The sequence below is a fragment of the Chrysochloris asiatica genome, unplaced genomic scaffold (assembly GCF_000296735.1).
Source record: "Chrysochloris asiatica unplaced genomic scaffold, ChrAsi1.0 scaffold00014, whole genome shotgun sequence".
Taxonomy (NCBI): domain Eukaryota; kingdom Metazoa; phylum Chordata; class Mammalia; order Afrosoricida; family Chrysochloridae; genus Chrysochloris; species Chrysochloris asiatica.
The window spans coordinates 7,298,347-7,322,617 of record NW_006408532.1 but is presented as its reverse complement, the minus strand read 5'-3'; the positions used below and the strand labels follow the sequence as shown (position 1 = coordinate 7,322,617).

General features: G+C 47.8%; 1 protein-coding gene across 1 annotated transcript; it reads right to left on the bottom strand.

Moving 5' to 3' along the window:
• Positions 1 to 6,680: 6,680 nt before the first annotated feature.
• Positions 6,681 to 23,255, bottom strand: URM1 (ubiquitin related modifier 1). Its single transcript, XM_006834825.1, has 5 exons — positions 23,221 to 23,255; positions 19,004 to 19,074; positions 8,617 to 8,698; positions 7,062 to 7,110; positions 6,681 to 6,749 (listed from the first exon to the last, which is right to left on the bottom strand). Exons 1-5 carry the CDS (start codon positions 23,253 to 23,255, stop codon positions 6,681 to 6,683), a joined length of 306 nt encoding a protein of 101 aa, XP_006834888.1.
• Between the last annotated feature and the right edge of the window lie 1,016 nt (positions 23,256 to 24,271).

The window sequence follows — 24,271 nt, the reverse complement described above, 5'->3', positions numbered from 1 at the left end:
AAGATGTTTGATACTGTGACCAAGTGTAAATTGCTACAATTTGATGAACTAGACTTTTACTTACGGATGCAATTGCTCAAAATTCTAACCAGAATGGAAGGATTGTTCATATCAAGAAACAATCTTTTTTCGTCAGTGTACTGGGTTGATGTTGCTAAGTATTACTGAGTCAGTTCCAGCTCATAGCAACCCTATATAGGGTTTCCAAGGAGCAACTGGTGCGTTTGAACTGACAACCTTTTGGTTCACAGTCCAGTGCTGATCCTACAGTGCCACACCAAGAGTCCACTGGGCTGACAGGCAACTTAGACAGTGATTATCAAAGAGGTGGGGGTGGGAAGCTATAAAGGCATGAAGTGACTGACTTACAAACTCTCACAAGTGTGCGGTTTCAGAATAAGCGGGGTAAGGTAGAATCCCCACTGAACAGTTTCCTCTTTTTCATGGATCTGGTGAAAGGGGATGGGGGATGATGGTGTGGGCTTTTATGATTAATTGTGTCACAATTATAATTGTAGAAGATGTATAACTTAAAGAGGGGCATAGTTAATTTTTCATTTCAGGAACAGAGGATCCCAGGACCATCAAGAAGAAAGAGCATTAGTAGAAAGTGAGATCCTTACCTAGAAAAGTGGCGACAGCTGAGATGGTGGCAGAAGCAATGGCATGGACGGAGCAGCTGCAGGCTCTAGGCCCATGGACTGAGTAAGGCTTTGTGCCTATGGGCAGGAGGCTGACTTGCAGAATGTGCCCTTTGGACATTCAAATTACTATATATTTTTTTGTTTTGTATGTGTACATCAAATATTTTCCTTTGTTCATTTGTGAAATGAACAAATGACAAGGTGTAAATAGGGAGCCACAGGGAGGAAGTAGGATAACTTGTTCCAGGGAGGAGATTGTAATCATTGAGATGAAATAAGGTATATAAATTGTTGAATGTAAAGTTGATGATCTTGTCTATAAACTTTCACTCAATTTACAATAAAAAGTTAAAAAATTTTTTTCCATAAAGTTCAATGACTTATAATAGGATCCTTCTTGACTCCTCAGTTTCCCTAAAAATGAAGATAAAGGGAAATGACCTTCACTGCCCAGGAGTCCTGGTGTGGCGCTATAGTCCTGGTGTGGGTCACTATGAATCAGAACGTCACTTACAAAGAAGATACAATTAAGTATTCAGCTGCTAACCTGAAGGCTGGTGATTTGAACCCACCCAGAAGCTCCACAGAAGAAAAACTGATGGTTACCTTAAGATTTGTGATCTGAATCCATAAAAATTACTGCCAAGAAAACCCTATAGGGTGGTTCTAAAATGGACTCAACAGCACCAAACAAGAGACATGCCATCTTTGTAAGGCCAGATTGGGGTGGGGCTGGGATTGGATTTATAAGGACATAGAGTATCTCCTCAGCCTCACCCTTTTAAAATGTGCATTTGTACCCATCCTCTTGTGTCTGCTAAGTAAAGGCTGGGAAACTATATGTAGGGAGTTAGAAAGCTCTGGGTTCCAATTTGAGCTCCATACCTGTCAACTGTGGACTAGGGACTTATTTAACTGTCCCCAAGCTCAGTTTCTTCATCTGTAGAATGAGACTGATAATAATATGTAGCTTTGTTGTGAGATCAGTGAGCACCTTTGAAGCACTTAGTGCTTGACACAAATGGTCCTACTTGCTCCTGCTGCTGCTATTATTACTATAAAATGGTGCATTCCCAGGAGTTGGATCTGATTATTGGGGCTGCCTATAAAACCTGACTTCAAGTATTACTCTCCAGAAGTCACATTTTCTCAACTTTTTATAAGAGTCTCCAAGGTTATATGGTTTATTTTGAAGTCACAGGGCATGTAGCTGATCAATTGGCGGGTATTTAATAATTGGTTGAGGGGTTATTGCATGTATTTCTGAAGGCACAAAGATCAGTAGTGCCCACTTCCTGTCCTAGTGATAAGCAGGCATACCAATCACCACAATTCTGGCAAGAAGGTCACCCAAAGTTTGTGTATTGAGATGAACTAGGGGTGCACTATAGTGCAGAGGTAAGAGTGTGCAGGAAACCTTGGGTGGATGGACACTTGCCCTCCAGGGTGTGATATCCACAGGGAAAGCTGGACTGAGTTCTGAAGGTGAGAAATTGGGATGTATTCACCCAGCAGACCAAGCACCTTCTCTGTGCCAGACCTGGCTAGGAGGCAGAGGAGCCAAGTAGTTCTCCAACAGCGCTGCTGCCCTCCAGGAAGGGTGTGCTGTTCAGTGGAAGACACAATGGCAGGACAAGTATTAATAGATTCCACACCCCCTCATATCCACCTGCTCCCCTCCCACCCCCCACTGCTAGAACTGAGGTATCCAGGAGCCTGCAGGAGCCTGGGAATCAAGCCCTAGTCCTTGGTTGGGGTAGGGAGCAGTCTTCTGATCCCCATTGGGGATGTGGTCTCTGGAGATGGCATCCACAGCTCGGGGATAGGGACTGTACCCCCTTCTATTTTTTAAGAGAGACTTTTAAGGGGTGACCTCCTGACCTCCAGACTGTTCCCCTTCACCCTCCTGGAGGTTAAGGAAAGAGAGCCTCCAGTGGCCTCCAGTTTAGATGCAGGTCGAAGCCATGGTTTGGCCTTCTGACTCTAGGTCCCCTGGGCACTCTTGGGGAGCTCAGCCAAGACCAGAGGCCTGAGTCAGGTCCACAGGAAGTGCAGGGCCGAGATGCGAGTGCCTGGCCCAGAAGGTGGGAGGGGGCGATGGGCAAAGGGGTCAAGCCAAGGGAGCAGGCGGAGCAGCGGGAGTAGAGGACGGCTGGTGATGGTGGGAGGGAGAGGGGTCCGGCCGGTGCTGAGGTGGGGGCGGCCCCTGGGGAGGGGCACGCTATGTCTTTAAGAGCTGCCTGAGCGCAGGTTGCAGCTGCCTGGCTAGCCCGAGAGACAGCGGAGATTCATTACCCGCCGACACAATGACCATTGATGGCCCCGTGGCGTTATTCAAATCCAGTACCAATTGCAGCCGAGCCCCTTTCTCCGCGCCAGGCCCGTATTGTTGGAGCGGCCCACTAAAAGCCCGCCCCGGCCCCTAGCCGCCAGAGGCGCCCGCTTGGGTTCAGCCCTGCACCTCGCCAGTCCACCCGGCTCCCAGCCCGGCTCCCCGGGCGCTGCAGGTGACCCGGCGGTGCATTCCAGTGCTCGCCGCTGCCGGGCCACTACTGCGGCCGCCGCCGCCGCCGCCACCACCACCACCACCACCACCACCACCACCACAGCCACCGCAGGCACCCCGGCCGGGACTCATCTTCAGGGAAACGGAGAGCGCCCCAGCCGGTGCGTGCGCGGGGCTGGGCGGGGGCGGGAGACCCGTAAGTCCAGCAGCCAGGACTCCGGGCTCAGAAATACTACCCGGCCGTGGTGGTCTCCCACTTTCTGGATTCCCGGCGAGCCTGGGGAGTCCAGGCTGGGGGCTGGGAGAGGGGTGTCGGGGTTGCCGGGCCTGACAGAGGAGATTCCCCCCAACCTGAGGCGGCGTAGAGACGTAACGTGGGCAACTCTGGGGACCCCGATCTGCGATCGATGAAAACACAGGCCAGGGGCGATGGGGTTACCCACGCAGGGTCAGGATCCGCGTATTTGTTTGTACACCTTACCGCGGGATGGGCAGTAACTGCTGAGCGTCTGCGAGGTAGTCGGACACACAGTTCCGGAGATCTCCAGGTCCCGAGCTTTTAAGAAGCGAAACAAACGCGACCGAACAGGAAACCGGGGCCCTTAATTCAGGGGCTTCGCCACTGATTGTCCAAACGCAATTCTTGTACGAGTCTGCGGCCAACCGAGAATTGTGGCTGGACATCTGTGGCTGAGCTCCCGGCACAACAGGGGCCGGGGCCGGTAGGCACCAAGCTCAGAGCAGGAGAGACCCCCCGGGGTGGCGGCTGGCTGGCCCCAGCGCAAGGATCCCGGCCCCGGCCAGCCAGGCGCACAGAGGTGGGACGCCCGACCCTGCCATCAGCGCCACCATCCACATCTTCGTCTTCCTGCTCTTTTTCTGTGATCGGTCCTGGCTGGTGGGGTTCTCCAGTCAATCATTTCGTTTGTCCCCCTTTCAAATTTCGGCTGGAAACGAAACTGACACGCAGCAGCAGGGCAGAATGTGATGCGGGGTGCCCGCCCTCGGGCCAAAACCGCAGGAAGTCGGCGGGGGGGGGGGGGCGAGAGAAGATGCCTGCTAATTCATTTTGAATCGGTCTAACCTATTCCTTCGCAATATACCACAAACAAACAACGCCCCCCCACAAACCAGCTCCTAAATCCCATGCAAACCGAACCCTCCCGGCAGCCCCTCCAGACCGACCGATGGGCTGCGCCTTCTTCCGCAGTGGAAGAGGAGCCAGAGAAGAGTCGGGAATGATGCGCTCCAGTGGGGCACTACCTTGGCTTTGGAAATATAACTTGGACAAATGAGTCGTTTTCATTAAAAAAAAAATCTTTGGAGATAATGGGGTTTATTTATTCATTTATTTCCTCAAAAAGGAGGCCAACACAACAGGAGCTGTTAGGCGTGAGAGGGTGGTTGGGATTTGCTGAGGCTGAGCTCAGGTCATCTGTCCCTGACCCCTCTCCTACCTAGATTTCTGTCTAAATGATGCTGAGTGACCTGGTCTTTGACAATTTTGGCTGTTAAACATGCAGTCCCAGCTGCACTAAGAATTGGGTTTTCCAGCTTTGTGTCCTGTCCTACTCTTGGCATAATTAGGGTGCCTTGCAGGGGGAAGGGATATCCTGAATCTCCCTGAGCCACATTCTTGCCTAAGATCAGAGGGAAATGCATCCTAGTACCCAATTTTCAGTGCCAAGAATCCCAGGGTGGGCAACAGACAACAGAGGCAGCTCAAAGGGGCTGGAAGCAGGGAAGGGCTTCCAAGTTCAAGAATCTGGGCAGACTGACCCTCTAAAATATGGCCATAGGTGGACCATTCAAATCCTTGTTCTGTTCCTTAACATGAAGGCACAGGCCTCAGAACCTAGTTAAGAGTTGGTCATACAGCCTGTCTAGACAGTACTGAGAGCCCAGCACTGGCCTGAATTCACATCTAGACCAGCTTCTAACCAAGTCCCAACATGGCCGTCCCTACCCACACACATGCCCAGAAGGTCTCCACTGACAGCAGCCCACCATCCAGGGGGTCATCTGTCCTCTGAACCCCCAACAACTGCTGAGACAACCATTTGGCACTCTCATCTCTACAAGGTGAGAGAAATTGTACTTTAAATAACTGACATTTAATGAAAAGCACCCTTTCGAGCTGGATGATGTTAATGCTCTAATATTTCTGAGATCTCTCTCCAGCAAACAAAGCTTTTTTCTCCAGGTTCTGGGAAGAAAAGGGTACTCAGCAGCGTCATCTATGCCACTCCTGTTTGGTTCGGGGCTGCTGGCTCCAGCTGGGGGGACAAAGCCTGATCTCAGCCAGCAGGTTGAGCAGCATCCCAGGACGAAGACTAGTCACAGACTAGCTCTGTAGCCCCTTCAGACAGTCTCCATCGGATCACACCTCCTGCACAGTCTGGGTTGTAACCCTGCCCTCTTTTGGGGTGAAGGGCAATTCTGAGAGCCCTAAGCTGAAGACACAGAGGTTGTGGAGGTGCACATCGTTTCTAAGGATGAAGCTCCAAGCAAGGCTAGTAGACAACCTAATCTTTTATTTGCCCAAGGCCAGCTGTTGCAGGCACTAAGGCCCCACACTTCCAGAAGAGATGGAGGGAGGAGGGGTAAATTACCCTTCCACCAGGCCCTGTCTGCCTCCATTCTGCTTCCAGCAAGGAGGTGGGAAAGGAGCTAGTCAACATTTGGGTCATCAGGTATCATGCCCAGTTTTCAGATGAGCTGATCTATAACTACACACTTTGATGTACAAGAGGAAACTAAGGCACGCTGATCCCTCCAGGTCTCTATTTGCCAGTCCAAAGTTTAAACCACTCCTGTCTCCTCACCACCCAGCAGGGTTAAGCGGCAGGCAGCCTTTTGCTGGAGGAAGGTCTTAGGAGCCCATCTGGTGGCCTGTGTTGGGTGAGGCCAGCCAGGGTCAAGGGCTGGGGGTGGAGAGAGCAGGAGGAGGGGTGTGGTTGGAAGAGCAGCTGCTGGGTGGTGGGGGAGGGGGTCAACAATGAATAGGGGACCCCAGCTGGGGTTCCATAATGATATCAGTGGGGGACAGGCAGAGCCCTCTGCTGTCCAGATGGGGAAACTGAGGCGGAAACTTCTCTGATTTTTGAGAAGAGAAGGGTTTCCATCAGCTTTTCAGGTCCACTTATCTTCCTCCCAAAGACACACTGGCCTGGAGAGCAGTTACTCCACACTCAGATTGAGACACAGGAATTGAGGGAGCAGGGCTTGTTCTTTGGTCCCAAAGCAACTGAGTAACCTGGCCACAGAGTCCACCTCCACTCCAGGCAAACTAAGAGACACCCTCCCCCTACCTCAGCTGCTGGGAGAAGGATTGCTGCCTTTCCCAGCTCACGTGCCTGAGAAAGGATCATTTTTAGCACCTGGCCTCTTTTCCCTGCCTAGAGGGAGCTCAGGGGATAGAGCAGGGAAGAAAGCAGCCAAGGGGACAGGGAGATCTGGAAGCAGGGCCCAAGGAGACATCTGATTGTTCTCTTGTCCCCCCCAATGGTACCCATGCACAGAGAGGGGCCTTAGCCTCCATGCAGCGTGGATATGAAGAGGACGCTGTCCTGGTCCTGAAGTTGGTAGTCGAGCTCACCCTAGTCCAGGAGAGAGGAAGGGGAGACAGTCAGGGGCACTTTTTCCATCTCCCCCTCACGTATCAGAAGGGGAAGGGGATTGCCTTGCTGTTTTGGGAGAGCAAGAATCTACCAGAAAATAGCTACCTGATATGTTAACCTGCAAAGCTCTGGTATGGAGAACTCACCCCTTCTCCCAGCTACCTATTCTTTTCTTACTTAGGGGTGGGCCTCAGTTCAGGGGATGGAGTGGGGAGGAGGAAAACCCTGCTACTCCCCAAGGCACTCCTGCAGAAGTACTAAGGGCAGGGGCTGGGGGAGAGATGTACTGACCAGTAGTTCCCAGTCGGCATCATTAATCAGCACAAGAATTCCTGGCCGCCTGTAGGAAAGAGGGTGGTAAGCAGTAGGGAGGGAAGGGCAGGAGGAGAGAGCCTTAGACTCCTTGAGCAGTAGGGAAGGGTGATGGGGAGCCTTTCCTTCTGAGCTTCTACTTAAAGATCTCCCAAGAAGAGGAAGCTGCAGTCTGCATCTAAAGAAAGCCAGCTCAGACAGTCCTGCACTTTGGAACTAGGGGCAAATTTCAGTGCCACCAATGGACTTTGGGCAAGGCATTTTGCTTCTGAGTGTCAGTTTTCTCACTGTAAAGCTGTCTTTTCAATTACAGTGTCCTCCTCACCATGTCTGTGTGAGGATGAGAAGTGATGACACTTGTGTGGGCACACGCCTGCCTCTGTGTGTCCTGGCTGGCGACCATTCCAGGAGAATGACTGAACTTTCCTTGGACCTAGAAGTTAAGAACTTTGGTTTTCAGGCCTTCTACATTTCCATCTTGGAAGGAGTCTATCTTGGCTCTTCTTGATCAGGGGAGGCTGCCAGGGCACCAAGCACCTGAATGCTCTAAAGCAGCCTGTCTGGTGTGGGCAGGGTGGGCCAACATTTGGAGAGGCAGTTTGGCTTGGCTCCCACTGGCTGTGGCCCAAGAAGCACTGCTGTCCCTGGGGATAGGCCACTACGACTGCTAGACCATGACCTAAATCAGGAGCTGCTGGTTACCTATGCTTCCAAGCAGGTGTGGAACATGTGCCATAACAGTTCTGCCCACCTTTTAAAATACATTAAGCTGGTCTTGTTTTAGAAATAAAGAAATTTCTTGGCAACTGGAACCTGGTTCCTTTCTCAGGAGGTGGGCCAGCCTGGGACAGGTATAGCAGCTTTGGGTTGGGGGTAGGAGTGGTCAAAATGAGCACAAACATGTATATATGTTCGTGGGATCCTAGACTTGCTCTGTCCAGTATGGTAACTGTTAATCCCATAAATTTATTTAAATTACAATTAAATAAAATTTAAAATATAGTTGCTCAGTCACAAGAGCCACATCTCAAGGACTTAATAATCCTAATGTAACAAATGGATGCCGTATTGAACAGCAGAGATTAGACCCTTTCCAGAAAATTCTGTCCTAGATTATAAGGGGATGAAAGGGTCCTTGAGCAGCATCTTTTTCTCAGTAATTACAGGACAGACAGAATAACTGAGGCCCTGAGAAAGGAAGTAATTTGCCTAAGATTCCATAGCAAGTTTGAGGCCACCAGAAGGCTGAATGCTTGTCTTTTTTCCCCCACAAAAAAATTAACCAATTTTCTTTTATCTTGGCTTTTTGAAAATCCCCAACAGTCCTATGCAGCAACAATAAAACTGAAAAAAAACCAAAAAAAAAAACCCTAAGACAGAGCTGGACAGGCACTGTTTCCTCAGAGAAGTGAGAGGAGCAGGGAGGGGAGGACAGGACTCAAAAAGGATGGAGGATGAACCCAAGAGTTGAGCCTCAAATATCCTTACCTCCCCTCACCCTACCCTCTTCAGAGAAGGGAAGAAAGGGACTCACACACTGTCTCCTTGGATGAACAACTCTGGCCGTTCTTTTAGCAAATTCTTCTTGATCCACACAAGGAGGTTCCGGATGTCCCCTGAAGAGGAAGACACAGGACAAACTACTGTCAACCCCAGATAATTGCTGAACCCAGAGCTTTGCCTGGACCAGAAGGAAGTGAATGTGGGCCTCAGAGGACCTCTTGAGGACCAGGCTGTGATGGTACATGAACTTGTGGATTCCCAAGGTGAGGACAGGGGTTCGAAGAGAACAATGGTGTGTCAAAAGAGGTCTTCAGAGAAAAGTGGTACCTGGTAATGCTAACGGACTAAAGAAGATATGGTGCCATTTACCTATAGTAGGGGGACTGGGGCCAACAGTAGGAGGAACTATCACATTTGAAAGGATTGGGAGACAGTCCTCCAACCGTCTGAAACTGCCACAAATAGGCTGAGAGGCCTTAAAAAGCCCCATCCACTTTTATCTCTCCAACCAGTTCCAGATGGGGAAGATTCATCTCTGCTCCTGGAAGGGTCTGCATACATTTCCCTTTGTGAGGGAAGAAAAACAATTGCTAGGCGATAGCATCAGTTAATTTCCTCTGGCAGAGGAAGAGAGGCTCCTTCATCAGTGATGCTGACAAATCACTGCTCCACTATTCCCCACTTCCCGGTGTCCTCTAGGCCTGGGGCGATCACCCTGAAGCTAGGCTGCTGAGAACTCTGCCTGGAGAGACAAGTGACTCAGGGTCCAAAGGGCTGCTCCTGCTCAGCAGAACCCCGACATCTGCCTCCTTGTGGTTCTGGGACAGCCACCAGTCTTTCCCTACATGATGTGAAGGCTTACCTCTCTTTGATCTGAATGACTCCCTTCTCAGGAGCAGAGTTCCCAGATCACAGCACACTCTGATCTAGTTCCACAACCTCCTCAAAGTCTATAGCTTTCAGCTAGTTACTCCTTAAATAAGGCTGTTCTTCGAGGGTTGCTAAAGCCCTTCTCTTTCTCTCTCTTGTCCACAGCTCTGTTCCCAGTCTAGGCATGGCAGTGTATGCGAGACAGACTGACAGACAGACAGACAGACAGACAGACAGACAGACACACACACACACACACACACACACACACACACACACACACGGCATGTGCCATTTTTTAAGGCGCTCTCACTGGCAAGCAGGCAGGCTATACAGTCAGGCCTGCATCCTCGATGGACTATCCCCCTCTACTCTGTGCCAATTTCCTGGCATATGCCAGCAGAGTATAAGGCCATGGGTAAAGTGTCCATGGCCTGAGGTTGCTGCCTTTCCACCTTTAGTTCTTTTAAACAAAGCAAAATAGTCTTCTTGGTCCCTGGGGCAGGCTGGGGTGGGAGTGTTGCACCCATCTAGCTGCCCTCCACTGAGGCCGAAGTTTGAGAGGTTTCCCCTTGGCTCTGACTTCTATGGCCTCCATCTTGGCACTGTCTGGTGGGCTGCCAGCTCATACATCTTGTGGCCGCTCGATATAGCTGCTAGGGCCTGACACATCCATCAGCCAGTCTTGGTGGGCGGGGTTTTGTCTGTGTGTGCAAAGGAACTGAGGAGGACTGGGCAGTGCCTGGCCAGAGGGCCACCAGCTGCACCTTCACAGCTCTGGCTGGCTTGGATAGAAGGAGGAGTCGGCAGGGTAAGTCTCCCTCTAAAGCACAAGGACTTCTGCTATACTCTGGATAGGCTTGGGATGGGGAGGAGGAGGGTAGTGGATGTTTGGGTCATCTAAATGATGGTACCATCATGAAGTCCCAGAAGGGTGGGTGGGGTGAGTCTGCTGCTCAGCACAGGCTCATTTATCATGGTGCTCCTATTTGCTGAGGTCACTCCCTCCTCCTCTGTCCCCACCCTCCAAAGGCCTGCCCACATTCTTGATAGCTTGTTACCATGGAGAGGCCACTACATCACCATCCGTATTGTTCCCCCATGCCTGGATTTGGGGGTGGGGAGAGGTGGAACTCATGGCTCCCTTTGCAGACTGCAAGGGCCACTTGGCCTGGCCTGAAACACATCCCCAGGGACCTCTTGCTAGGCTTGTTGAGGCCCAGACAATATGTAAATAGCCTCCAAGACAGATGGTCTGCTTCCAGAGGCACCCAGGGGAGGAGGAAGGGTTAAACAGAGTAAGGGGCTGGTGGCTTGAGGGATGGCTCTGGGTTAGATGGGGACTTGGGCATCATATTTTCATCTTCCCCCCTCTATGTCAGGCCTTTCTATTCCTACTGAGGGTGGTCTCCCTCCTGAGATCCCATGCCATCATTCAAAGGGCAAATCCTTATTGAGCAACTACTAGGTACCAGGTGCCAGTGAGATGGCAGTGAATGAGACAGACACAGAGCCTACCTTCAATGAACTAACAGACCAGCAGGAAAGATGGACAATCAGTTACTTAATTAGTTGTGATAAATGCTACCAAAACATTCAAGGGGCAGTGAAAGCATTTACCATTCATCTGGGATTGGGAAAAGCTTTTCAGCGAGTGTTAACATTGCAACTGAGGACGAAAGAATGAGTAGGGTGAGATGGGAGAGCATTCCAGGAAGAGCAGATGGGCAGACCTGAGGGAGGATGGAATTGGGGTAGAGAGGGAAAGAAGACGAGCAAGAGCTGAGGCCAGAGCAATAGCTAGTGGCCAGATCATGCAGGGCCTTGCAAAGGTGCCTGTTCTGCCAAAGCTCTTTACCATGTACATCACTTCCTGGGCATCAAGCCCACACTGCTTGGGCCTGTGCTCCCACATTTCGTTGCCTCCACACGTGTATTAAGATCCAGCTCTATTGTAGACCATTACTGTTACCGGCTGCGTGTGCTGAGCACCCAGAACACAGCACAGGACTAAGCACACTAAAGATCCAAGATGTTTACTGAACAGCAATGAAGACAGAGGAGGAAGCAGGTGAAAGCACCGACTTCAGCAACAGAAGGTCTGGGTTTTTTAGTTCAACTCCATTGTTTCCTTGTTGTACTGACACTGGGTAAGGAGTTCTAAGTTTCAGTTTTCCTTTTTGTCAAACGGGGATGGTAAGAATGCCTCAGATGGTTATTGTAAACATTAATTAGATGATTGATCCACTGTACCTAGCACTCAAAGTAATTAAGTCCATGACCTGGAAAAAGAACCTGTATTCTCTACCCTTGCGTGATGTCATGAACTTGCCCAAACTCTGCCCAGTGGCCTGACATCCTGGAGACATGCTAAGCTTTGGAGGGTGGATACAGTCTACCACTAATCAGACAGTGCTGGGACTGGCTGTGGTTTTCTGTGGGGTATATTACCTTCCCATCAAAAACTGGAGAGGGAATGAGGAATTAGGAGGGTGGTGAGGGAGTCCTAGACACTGGACTTTCCTCCATTTTCCACATTCAGACCCACAAGAAGTCTGACACCCAAGGAAGGAATCACATTCAGAGACTGTGGGTTCTAGAGGCCAGACTGCCCCTAAACAAGAAGCATGGGAAAAGGGAAGATGACAACCCAAGTGCAGGAAGCCTTGGTACTTGAATTGCCCATTTTGGAAGAAGAAGGTGACAGGAGTTGCTGCTCTATGGTGGAATGGTGAGGAGTTTGGATACTGGAGCCAGAAAGGCCTGGGCTATGTGTCAGATGACCTTGGGTAGGAAACTGTTTTACCTCTCAGCACAAATGGAAACACTGATCTGAACTCCACAGAATTCTGAGAGGATGGTAGCAGCACACCCAGTACAATGTCAAACACAAGACATGCTCAAAAGGAGAAGTGCTTTGATATGAGAACCTAACCAGAAAAGCAGAGACAGCAGAAGAAATGGTGGCAGAGGGGATAGATAGCATAGGGAGATAGAGCAGTTGAGAATGCTAGGCCCATGGACTGAGAAAGGCTGTGTGCCTGCAAGCAGGAGGCAGGCTTACAATATGCACCCTTTGGACATTTATATGAATATATTTTTTGTTCTGTATGTGTACATCAAAAAAAAAAAAAAAAGGATGGGGGAGGTAAACACTGTTAATGATGGTACATGGAGGAGATTGTAATCATTGCAATGAAATGACATGATTTGCTGAATGTAAGACTGATGATCTACTCTGTAAACCTTCACTCGATTCACAATAAAAACTTGAAAAAAACAAAAAAAGGTAAGTGCTTTGAACTGTATGTGACTTTGGATTCCTTACTCACTCAGTTGGCAGACCCTCTCCTAAAGGTTCCTGGCAACGGGTACTATGTCATGTCTATCCACAATTTCAACAGGGGTCCCTTGCCCCAGCAGACTTGTCTTTATTTGGTGGACACCAACCACCCACTGTGGCAGAGTTCCCAAAGGGTGTGAACCCTAGTGTCTAAGGATTGGAAGTTGCTTGAATCCCCACTGCAACAGACCTAGACCTAGCAAGCCCTCATCCAGCCTCTTCTCAAACACCTCCAAGAACAAGGAGGTCAATTCCCCTATGAAGCAGGGCTCTTTTATCCCAAGCAGAACTGTGTTCCTGCACTTCCATCCAATGGGTTGAGTAGGTCTATGGAAAACACACCAGCAAATGCATCCCTTCTTCCCCAACATAGCCCTTAAGATTTGGAATAGAAAGACTGATTCTCTAAGACTTCTCTTCTATCAGCTGAACTGCCTGTACCACCAAGTCCACCAGGCTCTAAGACAGGCTCTATCAGGAGCCCACCCCAAACTTTAGTTGAAAAGGGAGAAGAAAGAGCTGGGGTAGGGGAGTAGGAGAGAAGAGGGGGTGGAGAGAACATCAGAGGGTCCATTTACAAGTGAATGGGGTAAGAATGGAGCAGTTTGTGGGCTAAACTGGCCTCTGAAGGAGGTTTACAGATGTGCTAGGGGACGCTCCTCATTGTTTAATTAAGCAGAAAGTGGATCTTTTCAAAAGCAATTTTACACAGGGGCTGGGAGGTGGGAGGGGGGCAGTGGAGGGAGGTAGAAAAGGGATCAGCAAATAGGCCGTGAGAGCAGAGAAAGGAACAGCTGGCCCTGAGAGGCTGTGAAGCGCATGCTAAGCAGTTTAAAGCGCCCAGGAGCTCCCTAACCCTCCCCCACCAGCCACCCTTTAATGTGAGCAGAGCAGACAGAGGGGGCACAATGTCAGGGCAGAGCAAGAGGCGGGAAAGGTAAGGCAGACATTTCTCCTGCTGGGGGCCAGGGCAGGCAATGCCTTCCGCTGGGGCACTCTACCTTTAAAGTTCTGGCTTTGCTTTAGGCCACTGACAACCACACTTTGGTTGACTGTACCTTACCTGACCATGTCCCCAGGGTGCCAGGCCACTGGGCAGAGCCAGCGGAAGGTCAGGATATCAAGGAAAGGCAAGTCTTGAATTGAACACAACCGAGTCATAAAAGTCACAATGCCCACAAACCCCTAGGTGTCTACCAACCCTGTCAATCAGGGAGATGGTCTGTTCCATCGGGTTGGTTGTCCAAGACATACCCACTCCACATATAAATAACTACTGACTGTAGCAATGTGCCCTGCTTCATACAATTGAATGCACTTAGAGGTGAAAGGGAGTTGAAAGGTTGGTAGTTCAAGTCCATGCAGAGGTGCCTTGGAAGAAATGCCTGAGGATCTACTTCTGAAAAACCTGTCACTGAAAATCTTATGGAGCACACAGTTCTACTCTGAAAATATGAGTTGAAATCTACTCAATGGGAACTGTTTTTTTTGTTGTTGTTGTTTTTTTAATGGGCAGGAAACAATTCTTTTTGAAAATGTAGACATCAACTAGATATCTAGCTCAATGAACAAATTAGTTCAACCTCTGTCTCGGTTTTATAGATTGGAGGAGGGTGGAGATGAGACCCCCAGAAATAACTGACTTGTAACTGCATACTATCAGGCAGTTAATTCACTTTGGCCTCCTTGTTCTCACATTCTTGTCTTCCAATTTAGCTGGGCTGAAAGCTCTCTCCTGGCCCAGGAGTCCTCTTGTTTGTGAGACTTGTCACAATCCATAATCTTATGGCTATTTTTTCTGCTGGAGTCTCCAAGACTGCTTGCCCAAGTGGCAGCCCATGGGTTGGGAAGGCTGCCAAACAACAGCTTTGGGCATGAGCAGAGGGGAAGAACAACTACTGCCCTCTAGTTGAGCCCATGTGCCAGGGTAGGGCCTGGCAGCTGCCATCTAATTCTGTGGCTGCAATGTGACCTATGTCTCTGGACACAGCAGGGCACAAAATGAGAACCAGGAGTCAAGACTCACAGCCAAGAATTCAAAGACTGAGGAAAGGGCCCATTTTTGCATCCCTTCCCCCATAGCATCCCTTCCCCAGAAGGGGAAGGATCTATCCCCACCTGCACTCTAATTGGTGACTGATGGATAAGAAGCCCAAACCCTAGGTCCTAGACCAGCCTCCATCCCTTCCTAACTCTGGACACAGGTCACTCTCTCTGAGGTCTGCTTTCCTTGCTAATATCTACTGGAGCCCTCACAGAAAATAAGGCATGAGTAAATGAATGAATAAAAGTTTAAAAACTGTAAAATAACTTTACAGATATGATATGCTATGGGGACAAATGGGGTGACAGGTTAGAGGCAGAGTACAAGGATTTTGTTGATAGGTGCCCTCCAGTAGGTTCTGACTCATAATGACCCCGTATAGGGTTTCCGAGGAGTGGCTGGTGAGTTTGAACTGCCAACCTTGTGGTTCAACCCAACCTTGCAATCCAGTGCTTACCCTACAGTGCCACACCAGGACTTTGTTGTTGTTGTTAAGTGCTGTAAATCTTTACGGGAACAGAAAGCCTCATCTTTCTCCAGCAGAACAGCTGGTTTTAGAGAGCCTGAAATCTGGGTTTGAGTCTATAGTTTTGATTCATAAATGACTACGACTTCGGATTAAGACCCTTGACACCTCTAAGCTTTAGTTTCCACTTTTTCAGACAGGAATAATGGCAGCTACCTCTCCAGCTGGGACAATTATTCACACAATCATTTGGGGTTCTGCCTACCTCTGCAAACACAGCCTCTACTTCTATAATACTAGCCTTCCTTCTGTTCTGACTATCCCAAAGTGTTTTTGCCCCTTGGAGTCTCACAAATGCCATCCCTTTGTTTGGAAAAGGCCTCCATCACCTCTGCTCTTCCGCCACAAATCTTTGGCTGGCTACTTTCCATCCTTCAGACCTTAGCTTCAATGTCATCTCATTAGAGAGCCCTTCCCTGACCACCTGTGAGTCACACTGAGAACACTCTTTTATTCTCTTCACAGCAATTACTACAATGTGTAAATGATACGATTAAACATGTTTATGTGTTTATTGCCTGACTCCACCCCCATTACACTTAAGCTTTATGAGAAGAATCATATGTTTTGCCCAACACTGAATACCCAATAACTGATAATAGTGCCCAACACAAGGAAGCGTTCAGAAAATACGAGGGCGAGTCAAAAATTATCCACATTCTGGATGTAGCATTTATTTTAATCAACTTTTAGAAAAGACAAAGCCATAATTTTCAACATAATCTTGCTTTTCAATATACTTTGTCCATCTCTCAACAAGCTTTTGTATTCCCTTACTAAAAAATGTTTATAAACATTTTTAGGCTGAGCTGCGAGCCACGAATGCACCATTATCTTCACTTCATCAGAAGTGAATTTTCATCCTCAAAGGGCTGCTTTCAGGGGATCCAACAGGTGAAAGTCCAATGGAACAAAATCAAGACTATAAGAAGAATGCTTGAACACCTCAAAATGATGTTTTTGCAGAGTGTCCAACAGTGTGGGCAGAGGTGTGTGGATGTGCATTGTCAAGCAAGATCACAACACCCTTGTATAGCAGTCCTCTGTACTTAATGTGAAGTTTAGGCTTCAGTTCTTCAGTGAGCATCTCACTAAGAAGCTCTGTTGATTGTTGAACCTTTTTCCTGATACTGGCCCTTGAGAATCCCAAAGCACTATAAACATCAATTTTCCAGCTGATGGCTGACTTTTGAACTTTTTCTTGGTTGGCTATTGAGGATGTTTCCGTTCCATACTCTGCTATTTACTCTCAGGTTCGTAGTGATGAATCCATGTCTCATCACCAGCAACAATTTTTTTTAAAGAATTAACTGTTAGCTTCCTTTGAGTATCGGTCCAAATTTTGTTTGCAGATCATCCAACGTTTCTGTTTATGCTCTTCGGTGAGTTGTTTCGGTACCCATCTTGCACAAACTTTTCGAAACCCAAGTATGGTTGATTTGCAAATAATTTGCCACATAATCTACTGTCACTTGTCTATTTGACAGAACCATTTCACGTGCACATTCAATGTTGCCATCAGTCGTGGATGTGGATGGATGTTTTAATACAGCCAGAGTGCAGATAACTTTTGACTCACCTGCGTATTTGCCAACTATATGAAAGACTAAAGTTCTTATCATACCTGGCACTGGATGAGCACTCAGTCAATGAATGAAATGAGACTGGATTATGAAAAACTGTGAACTTTCATGCTAAGCAAACTTTGTTGCTGTTAAGTGCTGTCAAGTCAGTTCTGACCCTTAGTAATCCTGTATAGGGTTTCCTAGGAGCAGCTGTTGAGCTTGAACCACCAACCTTGTAGTTTAAATGACTTTGCAGTCCAGTGCATTAACCCACAGCGCCATACCAGGGCTTAGGAGAAAATAAATTAGTACTAATGATAGTGAGAAACTTCTCGATGAGGTCTTTAAGCTTGAATATTTAGAAGACTTCTGAGATCCCTGTTTCCTCCCAAGGCAGCTACGGCTGTGTGGTCATTTAACAAACAGGTACAGTCACCTTTATCAACTCAGGCTTTCCCCCACCAGAAACACAGTGGGGGAAGGCCACAATTCAACCTCCAGCTCAGTGTGGCAGAATCCTGTTCTTCAATAAGTGTCCTCAAGGTTCTGAGTGTGATATACACACATACCATATGCCACTGCTTCCTGGCCTTGTGGGAAGGTTTCAGACACCCACTGGCACTCAATTAATTTAGGCAATAACTGTTAGCCCAAATTAGCAAGAATATGTCCAGTTTCAGAAGAATCCTGCCACGCTTTATTTGATCATTTTCTATAGATCGCCTCCAGGAACCTCATTCCCCTGCTTCCTCATATGACAGATTGCCTCTTTTCCCTAGAAGGAGTCCTGGTGTGGCACTGTAGGATCAGCACTGGACTACTAATGGCAAGGTTGGTGATTCAAACCCACCAATCGCTCCTTAGAATCCTATCTACATAGGGTTGCTACGAGTTAGAAGTAACTTGGAGGCATGTAACAATCAAAGCCATAATTAGACTCTATCCCTGAACATTCTGCTCTTGTTGGCACCCACTACTAGAAATACAAAAGCCCTTGCCTCTAGGTTACACTAACATTTTCCCAGCAGGACATCTACAAGTTAACTCTTCACAAAAATTCAAATTTGTAGACAGCGGCTGGCTTTTGCAAATGTCTTAATCCCCAATGTCAGGTACATGGTCTGTCACACAGTATATGTTTGTTAATGAAAAAATTAAAAAGCATTTGATTGAACAAGAAAAAAAAATCCATTATCTTCCACAGTCAATCACTCTCCAACTTTTTATTTTGAATTATGAAAAAGCTGAACTAATAGTCAAGGAACACCCATGTACTCTTCATCTAAATTTAGTCATTGTAACATTTTGACACATTAACCAGTCATTCTTAACTGGTAGTCTTTATGGCTGACTATTTCTCTTCTACTCTAAACCCTCTTGTCATAATGTAACCTCATCCACATTGTTCCATTCTCCATAAAGCGTACCAGTTTCATAAGAACATCTCTCTGCTGCCATGTAATACAGTAATTATAATAGAGACATACATTACTACTTAAGGAGCCCTGGTGGTGCTGTGGATTAAGCACTGGGCTGCTAACTGCAAGGTCTCATGTTCACCAGCTGCTCCATGGGAGAAATATGAGGCTATATGCTCCCATAAAGATTTAGTCTTAGAAACCCTAGGGAGCAATTCTTCTCTCTCCTCCAGGGTTGCTATGAGTTGTTATGAATTGATTTGACAGCAGTGGGTTAGTAGTTAGTCATACTATTATTGATTTGCTCCTTTTAACAACTCCAAGAGAGAGGCTTTACCATCCCTACTTGCCAGATGAGAACACTAAGGTTCAGAGACGTGAGTCACTTGCCTAAAGTTCTAACAAGATTCGAACTCAAGTCTAATACACAGCCCACATTTGCAAGCACTAGGCTACACTGTGAGTGTAGTGCAAAGTGAGCTGACTCTAGAGAAGATGGGAGGGAGTACGTGGTAATAGTCTGTTTGTCTTCCTCCCTCCTTGGCCTGGTCAGGAAACTCCTATCCCTTCCCAACTCAACAGAGTTAAGTGATCCCGGAAGGCTGACTCCTGTTCAATACCCCCCAGAGGAGCTCAGGAGGCCAATACTCACAGGGCTCCTCCTGCCCAGGCAAGGTGACCTGATGCTTCTTTACACCATCAAACAGGAGCTCTGCGCCGCCTCTGGAAAAGAGGGTCAAAGAAAAAGACAGCCACGTAAGCTGCTGCAAACAGGAGGAGGTAGCTGAAACTGAACAATGAAGTTAGAGTTGGAACTAGAAGTCCAAAAGATTCTTGGTGACCAAGGTTCAGGAACACTTTGGTTACCAGCATTTGGTGGTGGTGGTGATGTTTATGTGCCGTGGAGTCGATTCCGACTCACAGCGACCCTGTACAGGGTTTCTGAAGCTGTAAATCTTTACGGAAGCAGAAAGCCTCATCTTTCTCAGGCAGAACAGCTGGTAGTTTCGAACTGCTGACCTTAAGGTTCGCAGCCCGATTCGTAACCATTACGCTACCAGCATGTAGGGTACAAGTAACTGATTCTCAGATGTGAAATCCTGATGTGGTAAAGAAAGTAGGATTATTAGTATGTTTTTTTACTAATAATCAAGCACCCACATTTGCAGACTCTCATTTCACTTCTCAGAGAACAGGCTGTTAAAGAGTCCATCAGTCCCGAGATGGAAGACATCTCTGCTGTTTGACTAGTACGACTTGGGGCATGTGACTCAACTATCTTCATCAGCAAGAAACATTGAGAAGCCATGGAGAAATACTGTACACTGGAGGTTATAAGATGTTCCTCAACTCATTCCATCCTCAAGGCACCCCAGGGAGGGAGGGTGGGAGGTGGACATTATGAACGCCATCTGATAGAAATGTAGGCTGAGACTCTGAGAGGCTGTGATTTGTCTAAGGTCAGATAGGCAGTGGCTGAGTAGGGTTTGAATCCTCCTGCTCAGTCCCAGCAGCCTTGGCAGAAAAACAGTAACAAAAAACTGAGACTCCCCAAAGTCAGTAAAGTCCTTGAGCGCAGAGTTTGGTACATGTCTGTGTCCCAGCACCAGTCAAGGGAAGGCTGTGACAGTGGAGATGCTTGAGCCAAGTCCAGAAGTCAGAACATCTGATGAGACCAAGGCTCTTTCAGTGCCCTACATGACTTCTTCCTCTGAGTCTCCTAACTCCCACCTCAACTTCATGTGGGTCCTAACCGAGGCCTTCCATCCCATCACCCTTTTGAATTCCAAGGAACAGAGATACCCTAAGAGAGGTAAAGGGAAGGCAAGCATTGTCATGGGGGAAACATGGGGCGACTGTCATTCAAACAAGGTCATGCTTTGTTGATGCAGAAATGTGGAGGGGGAAAGAAGGCCCATCTGTGGCCGCGCGCTGGGCCATTTCAGCTGCAAGCCTGCACAGAGCCTCCATTTATCCCCTTCCAAGAGCCTCCTTTTCTACTGGGTGGGGGTTGGCACACGAAGCAGCTGGGGTGGGGGAGGGTGACAGTCAAGGGGCTCAAGAGTGGGGGGTCAGAAAAGAGGGGTGTGAACTAGAGGCACTGGGACCCAGGCAAACAACCAAGAGTGGCCAAACCTGGTGGTGCCAGGCTCGGAAGCCAAGTCTGTTCTTCCCCTTACAGCAGAGGAAAGGAGAACCAGTCTGGCTCAGTAAGTGACCTGTCACCACTGGGTTCACTGGCCCACAAGGAAGGAACTAGCATTTCTGCTTTCAGTATACATAGAAGGAGGAAGGTAAATGCCCAGCCTCTGAAGTGATTCAGGGAGGTAGGCATAGGGTCTATTCTAGGCCAAGAGATCCAAGGACAGACCCTGTCATGTTTTACAGGATTTGCTATTCAAACTCAACTAGGGAATTACATCTTAAGATACCTCACCTTCTCTCCACCCCAATTCTTGGTAAGTGTTTGCTGGGAGCAACGACAAATATGCTGTTGTTGTTAAGTGTCATTGAGTTGGTTCCGACCCATAGCGACCCTGCATAGGGTTTCCTAAGAGCAGCTGGTTGAGCTTGAACCACCTACCTTGCAGTTCAAACTGACTTTGCAGCCCAATGCATTAACCCAGAGTCACAAATATAGACAGTTCCAAAACTGCCTTTACTTTTTCTAATTTATCTTCACTTTTTCTTCCATATTTATATTTCTCTTCCCCTGTTTAAATACATGGTCTGCCTAGAATAGTGTCTAGCACATAGCAGATACGCAACAATTATCTGTTGAATAAATAAAAGTATCCATTTCTCTCAGTCTTCTATGACGGCAATAGTATTCCCTCCCTCTACTAATACCTCCCAGACTCAGGAAAAAAGGGAAAAAGGGAAGGTGGGAACTTTACATCTGAGCCTTTAAACAAAGCCTGGGACTCAGGGACACAAAATACATCTGTAACATTTATTCAAAGCCTGAGAAAATGCTTTGCTTTGAGGACAGCCCAAGAGACAAGACAAGGCGATGGCAGAGCTGGTCATTAACAAGAAGGAAGGTGTGAGCGACCTTGTAGAGAGATCACCAAAGCTTCTGGGACTGAGAGGATGACATCTGTGCAGGGAGAAGAGGCACAGTTCTAATCCAGACTCTTTGAGGCTCAAGGGGCCTACTCAAGGACAAAAGGGAGAGAATAATGGGCATGGTGTCTTCTTTGCAAATTTGCTCAGGTTCAGAGTAAAGAGTAAAGAATGTGCTAACACAAACAGAAAATGAAATAAAAGCCAAGGCCCAAAACATGTACAGAGACAAGGACAAACAGAAGCCGGAAGGTGGCACACACCTAAGAAGCTGCAATTCTCAGGGGGCACTGGTGGTGGTAGTAAGGAATGGGTAGAGAAATGTCCTGTCTTGCTGGAGCTCATTATTGCTTTTGAGGCAAAGGAGACTTGAGGGTAGAGATAGACTGGCCAGAAAAGAGTCAATTATATTCATCTGTAAGTTCTGGAGGGAAAGGATCATTATCTTCCTCATATGACTTCTCCACAGCTGCCAGTATAGTGTCCGACACATAGAAGATATTTCTGATGAATGAATAGCAGCTCTGACTGAGTGAGAATGAAAGACGAGTAGGCTATAGATAAACCTTAATGGGCAGTCTGCAGCTTTTCCTTCCCAGCTCTGCTGAGGCCTGTGAAGGCAGCAAGGAACCTCCTAAAACCTCCCATTGGGGAGCATAGGTGGGGCAAAGATCAGTGAAGCAAAACAGTCAGGAGACCAGACCACTATAGTTCTAATTAGATCCAAGAGGCCAGATAAATGCACTTAGCATTCATGAACCTATTCCCTTGTAAGGGACAGAAATGTTGGATACTGAAGAGAATGGACAGAGTTCTATTTATCTTTGTATACTCAGTGTCTGGCTCCCTGCCTGGCACATATTAGGCACTCAATAAGTAATGAACTCCCCAATGAAGAGAAAACACGAAACAAACATCCCTTGGCATCCAACTGAAGGAAAGGCATTTATGGGTAGTGGTTTTTAGATTCCAATCTCTGACTTTTTCTTTCACATACACTTGGCTTGTATTATCTTCCACCTACTTATACACACACTCTAGTCACAGCCTGTCCATGGAAACTAAATCACACCACTCATCATTTAAGGCCTAAGTTTCTTTGCCTTCTTTCTGAGCTCAGAGGTTTTTACCAGCCGACAAAAATAAAATGTGAGTTGGCTTAGATAACTCTTGAAAACAATGCCACGAGCTGACTTAACTCCCTGTAGTGTTTCTTCGACTATTTTATTTTATGCATACCGCACTGTCTGTGTTAGTTTCCCTCACTGCTATCTTATCTCCGTACCGCCCCAAGCGACGAAAGAGATGCAGAAGGTACTCAGCAAAAATTTATTGAATGTCCTACAAAGGGCCCAGGTCTGGTTAACATTTCTAAGTCTCGGAAAAGGAAGCCACACATCCCATTACTAGTGGGGTCCCAAATTCCGGGTAAGCGAAAATTGCTCCCAGAAAAAAGAAAGCAAGGCTTGAAGGGTGGCCTTGTTCGGTTCTATGGTCTGATTCTAGACTACTTGTATTCTTAAGGAAGGCAGAGAGACTGCATGCGAACTATCAAGTCTTTTTGAGAATGGCAGGGCATCAAGGAGTATCCACAACGCACCTTAGTGCGCCTCTATTCCTGAATTTACGGCCTCGTAGCCAGGGAGGCCGAGCCCATCAGACTCTCCAAGGCCAGTGGCGTAGCTCAGAGCAGAAGCCAGAGCCTCGGCGGTTCGGTCGTGACAAGCTTCAAGGAAGAGGGATGGGAGTTCCAGTCCCGACGACTTCAGTACATCCCCACGGCGCCCCAGTTCTGTGACTCACCCGAACTCCACCTCCACTGACAAGGGCGCTGCCATCTTGGAGAAGCCAAACTGGCAGGAAACACCCCTTAACTTCCGGCGCATCTCCCCACTTCCGGTCATCACCCGGAAGAGGCGGTGTCTGATAAATTATTCTTCTCAACTATTGGACGGAGGCGGGGCGGTGGAATTAAGAGGACGGGAGTAGTGGTGAAAGGCAGGGAACCAGTCTGGTGAGGCTTTAAGTGGGTTACCTTCTTCCTTTTACTGACAGGGATCTAAAACCCAGAGTGGAAAGCGACTTGCACAATCTATAATTACGTAGAGGAGAAACCTACATTACCTTGCTTAGTTTACCTTTCATTAGTTACAAATCTCTCCAGACAACAACACATTGCTTGGGTAATCCCACGTACTCTGACGTCAATAAATTATCTCCAAATTTTAATTTTCAATCCAGAAATCTTTCTCCTGAGCACTCAACTTGCTACCCAACCACTCCTTTGGATGTCAATTTGGATTTCATTTATTCAAAAGATTTATTGCACCTTTTCCAGGTGCTAAGCGTTTTAGCTGTGGCGGGGCCCGTTAATGCGGTAAACCGCATTAGGTTTGGGCGGTAAAGGCTAGCAGTTCCAACTCACCAGCTGCTCCTCGGAGATCCTCTACAGTCTGTACACGGTCGTCATGAGTCGGATCCCGACTCGACGGCACTTAGCAACAGCAACAGGCATTTTAGCAGGTACTGTGAATGCAGTGGTGAACGAAATAGGCAAAGGATCTGTCTTTAGGGTTTTCACAGTCAAATTAGGGAGACGAACTTTAATCAACGACTCTTAGAAACCCTGAATAGGAATTCCATGACTGTAAATCTTTATAGGAGCAGAAAGCTTCATTGTTCACCCAAAAGAACAGCTGGTGGGCTTGAACTGCTGACCTTGTGGTCAGCATTCCAGTGCTAATCCTACAGCACCACGAGTGCTCCCTCAATTAACACATTATTACGTGCTATCATAACAACTCTGTATAGGGTTTCCAAGGAGTGGCTTCTGGGTTTGAACCATTGACTTTGT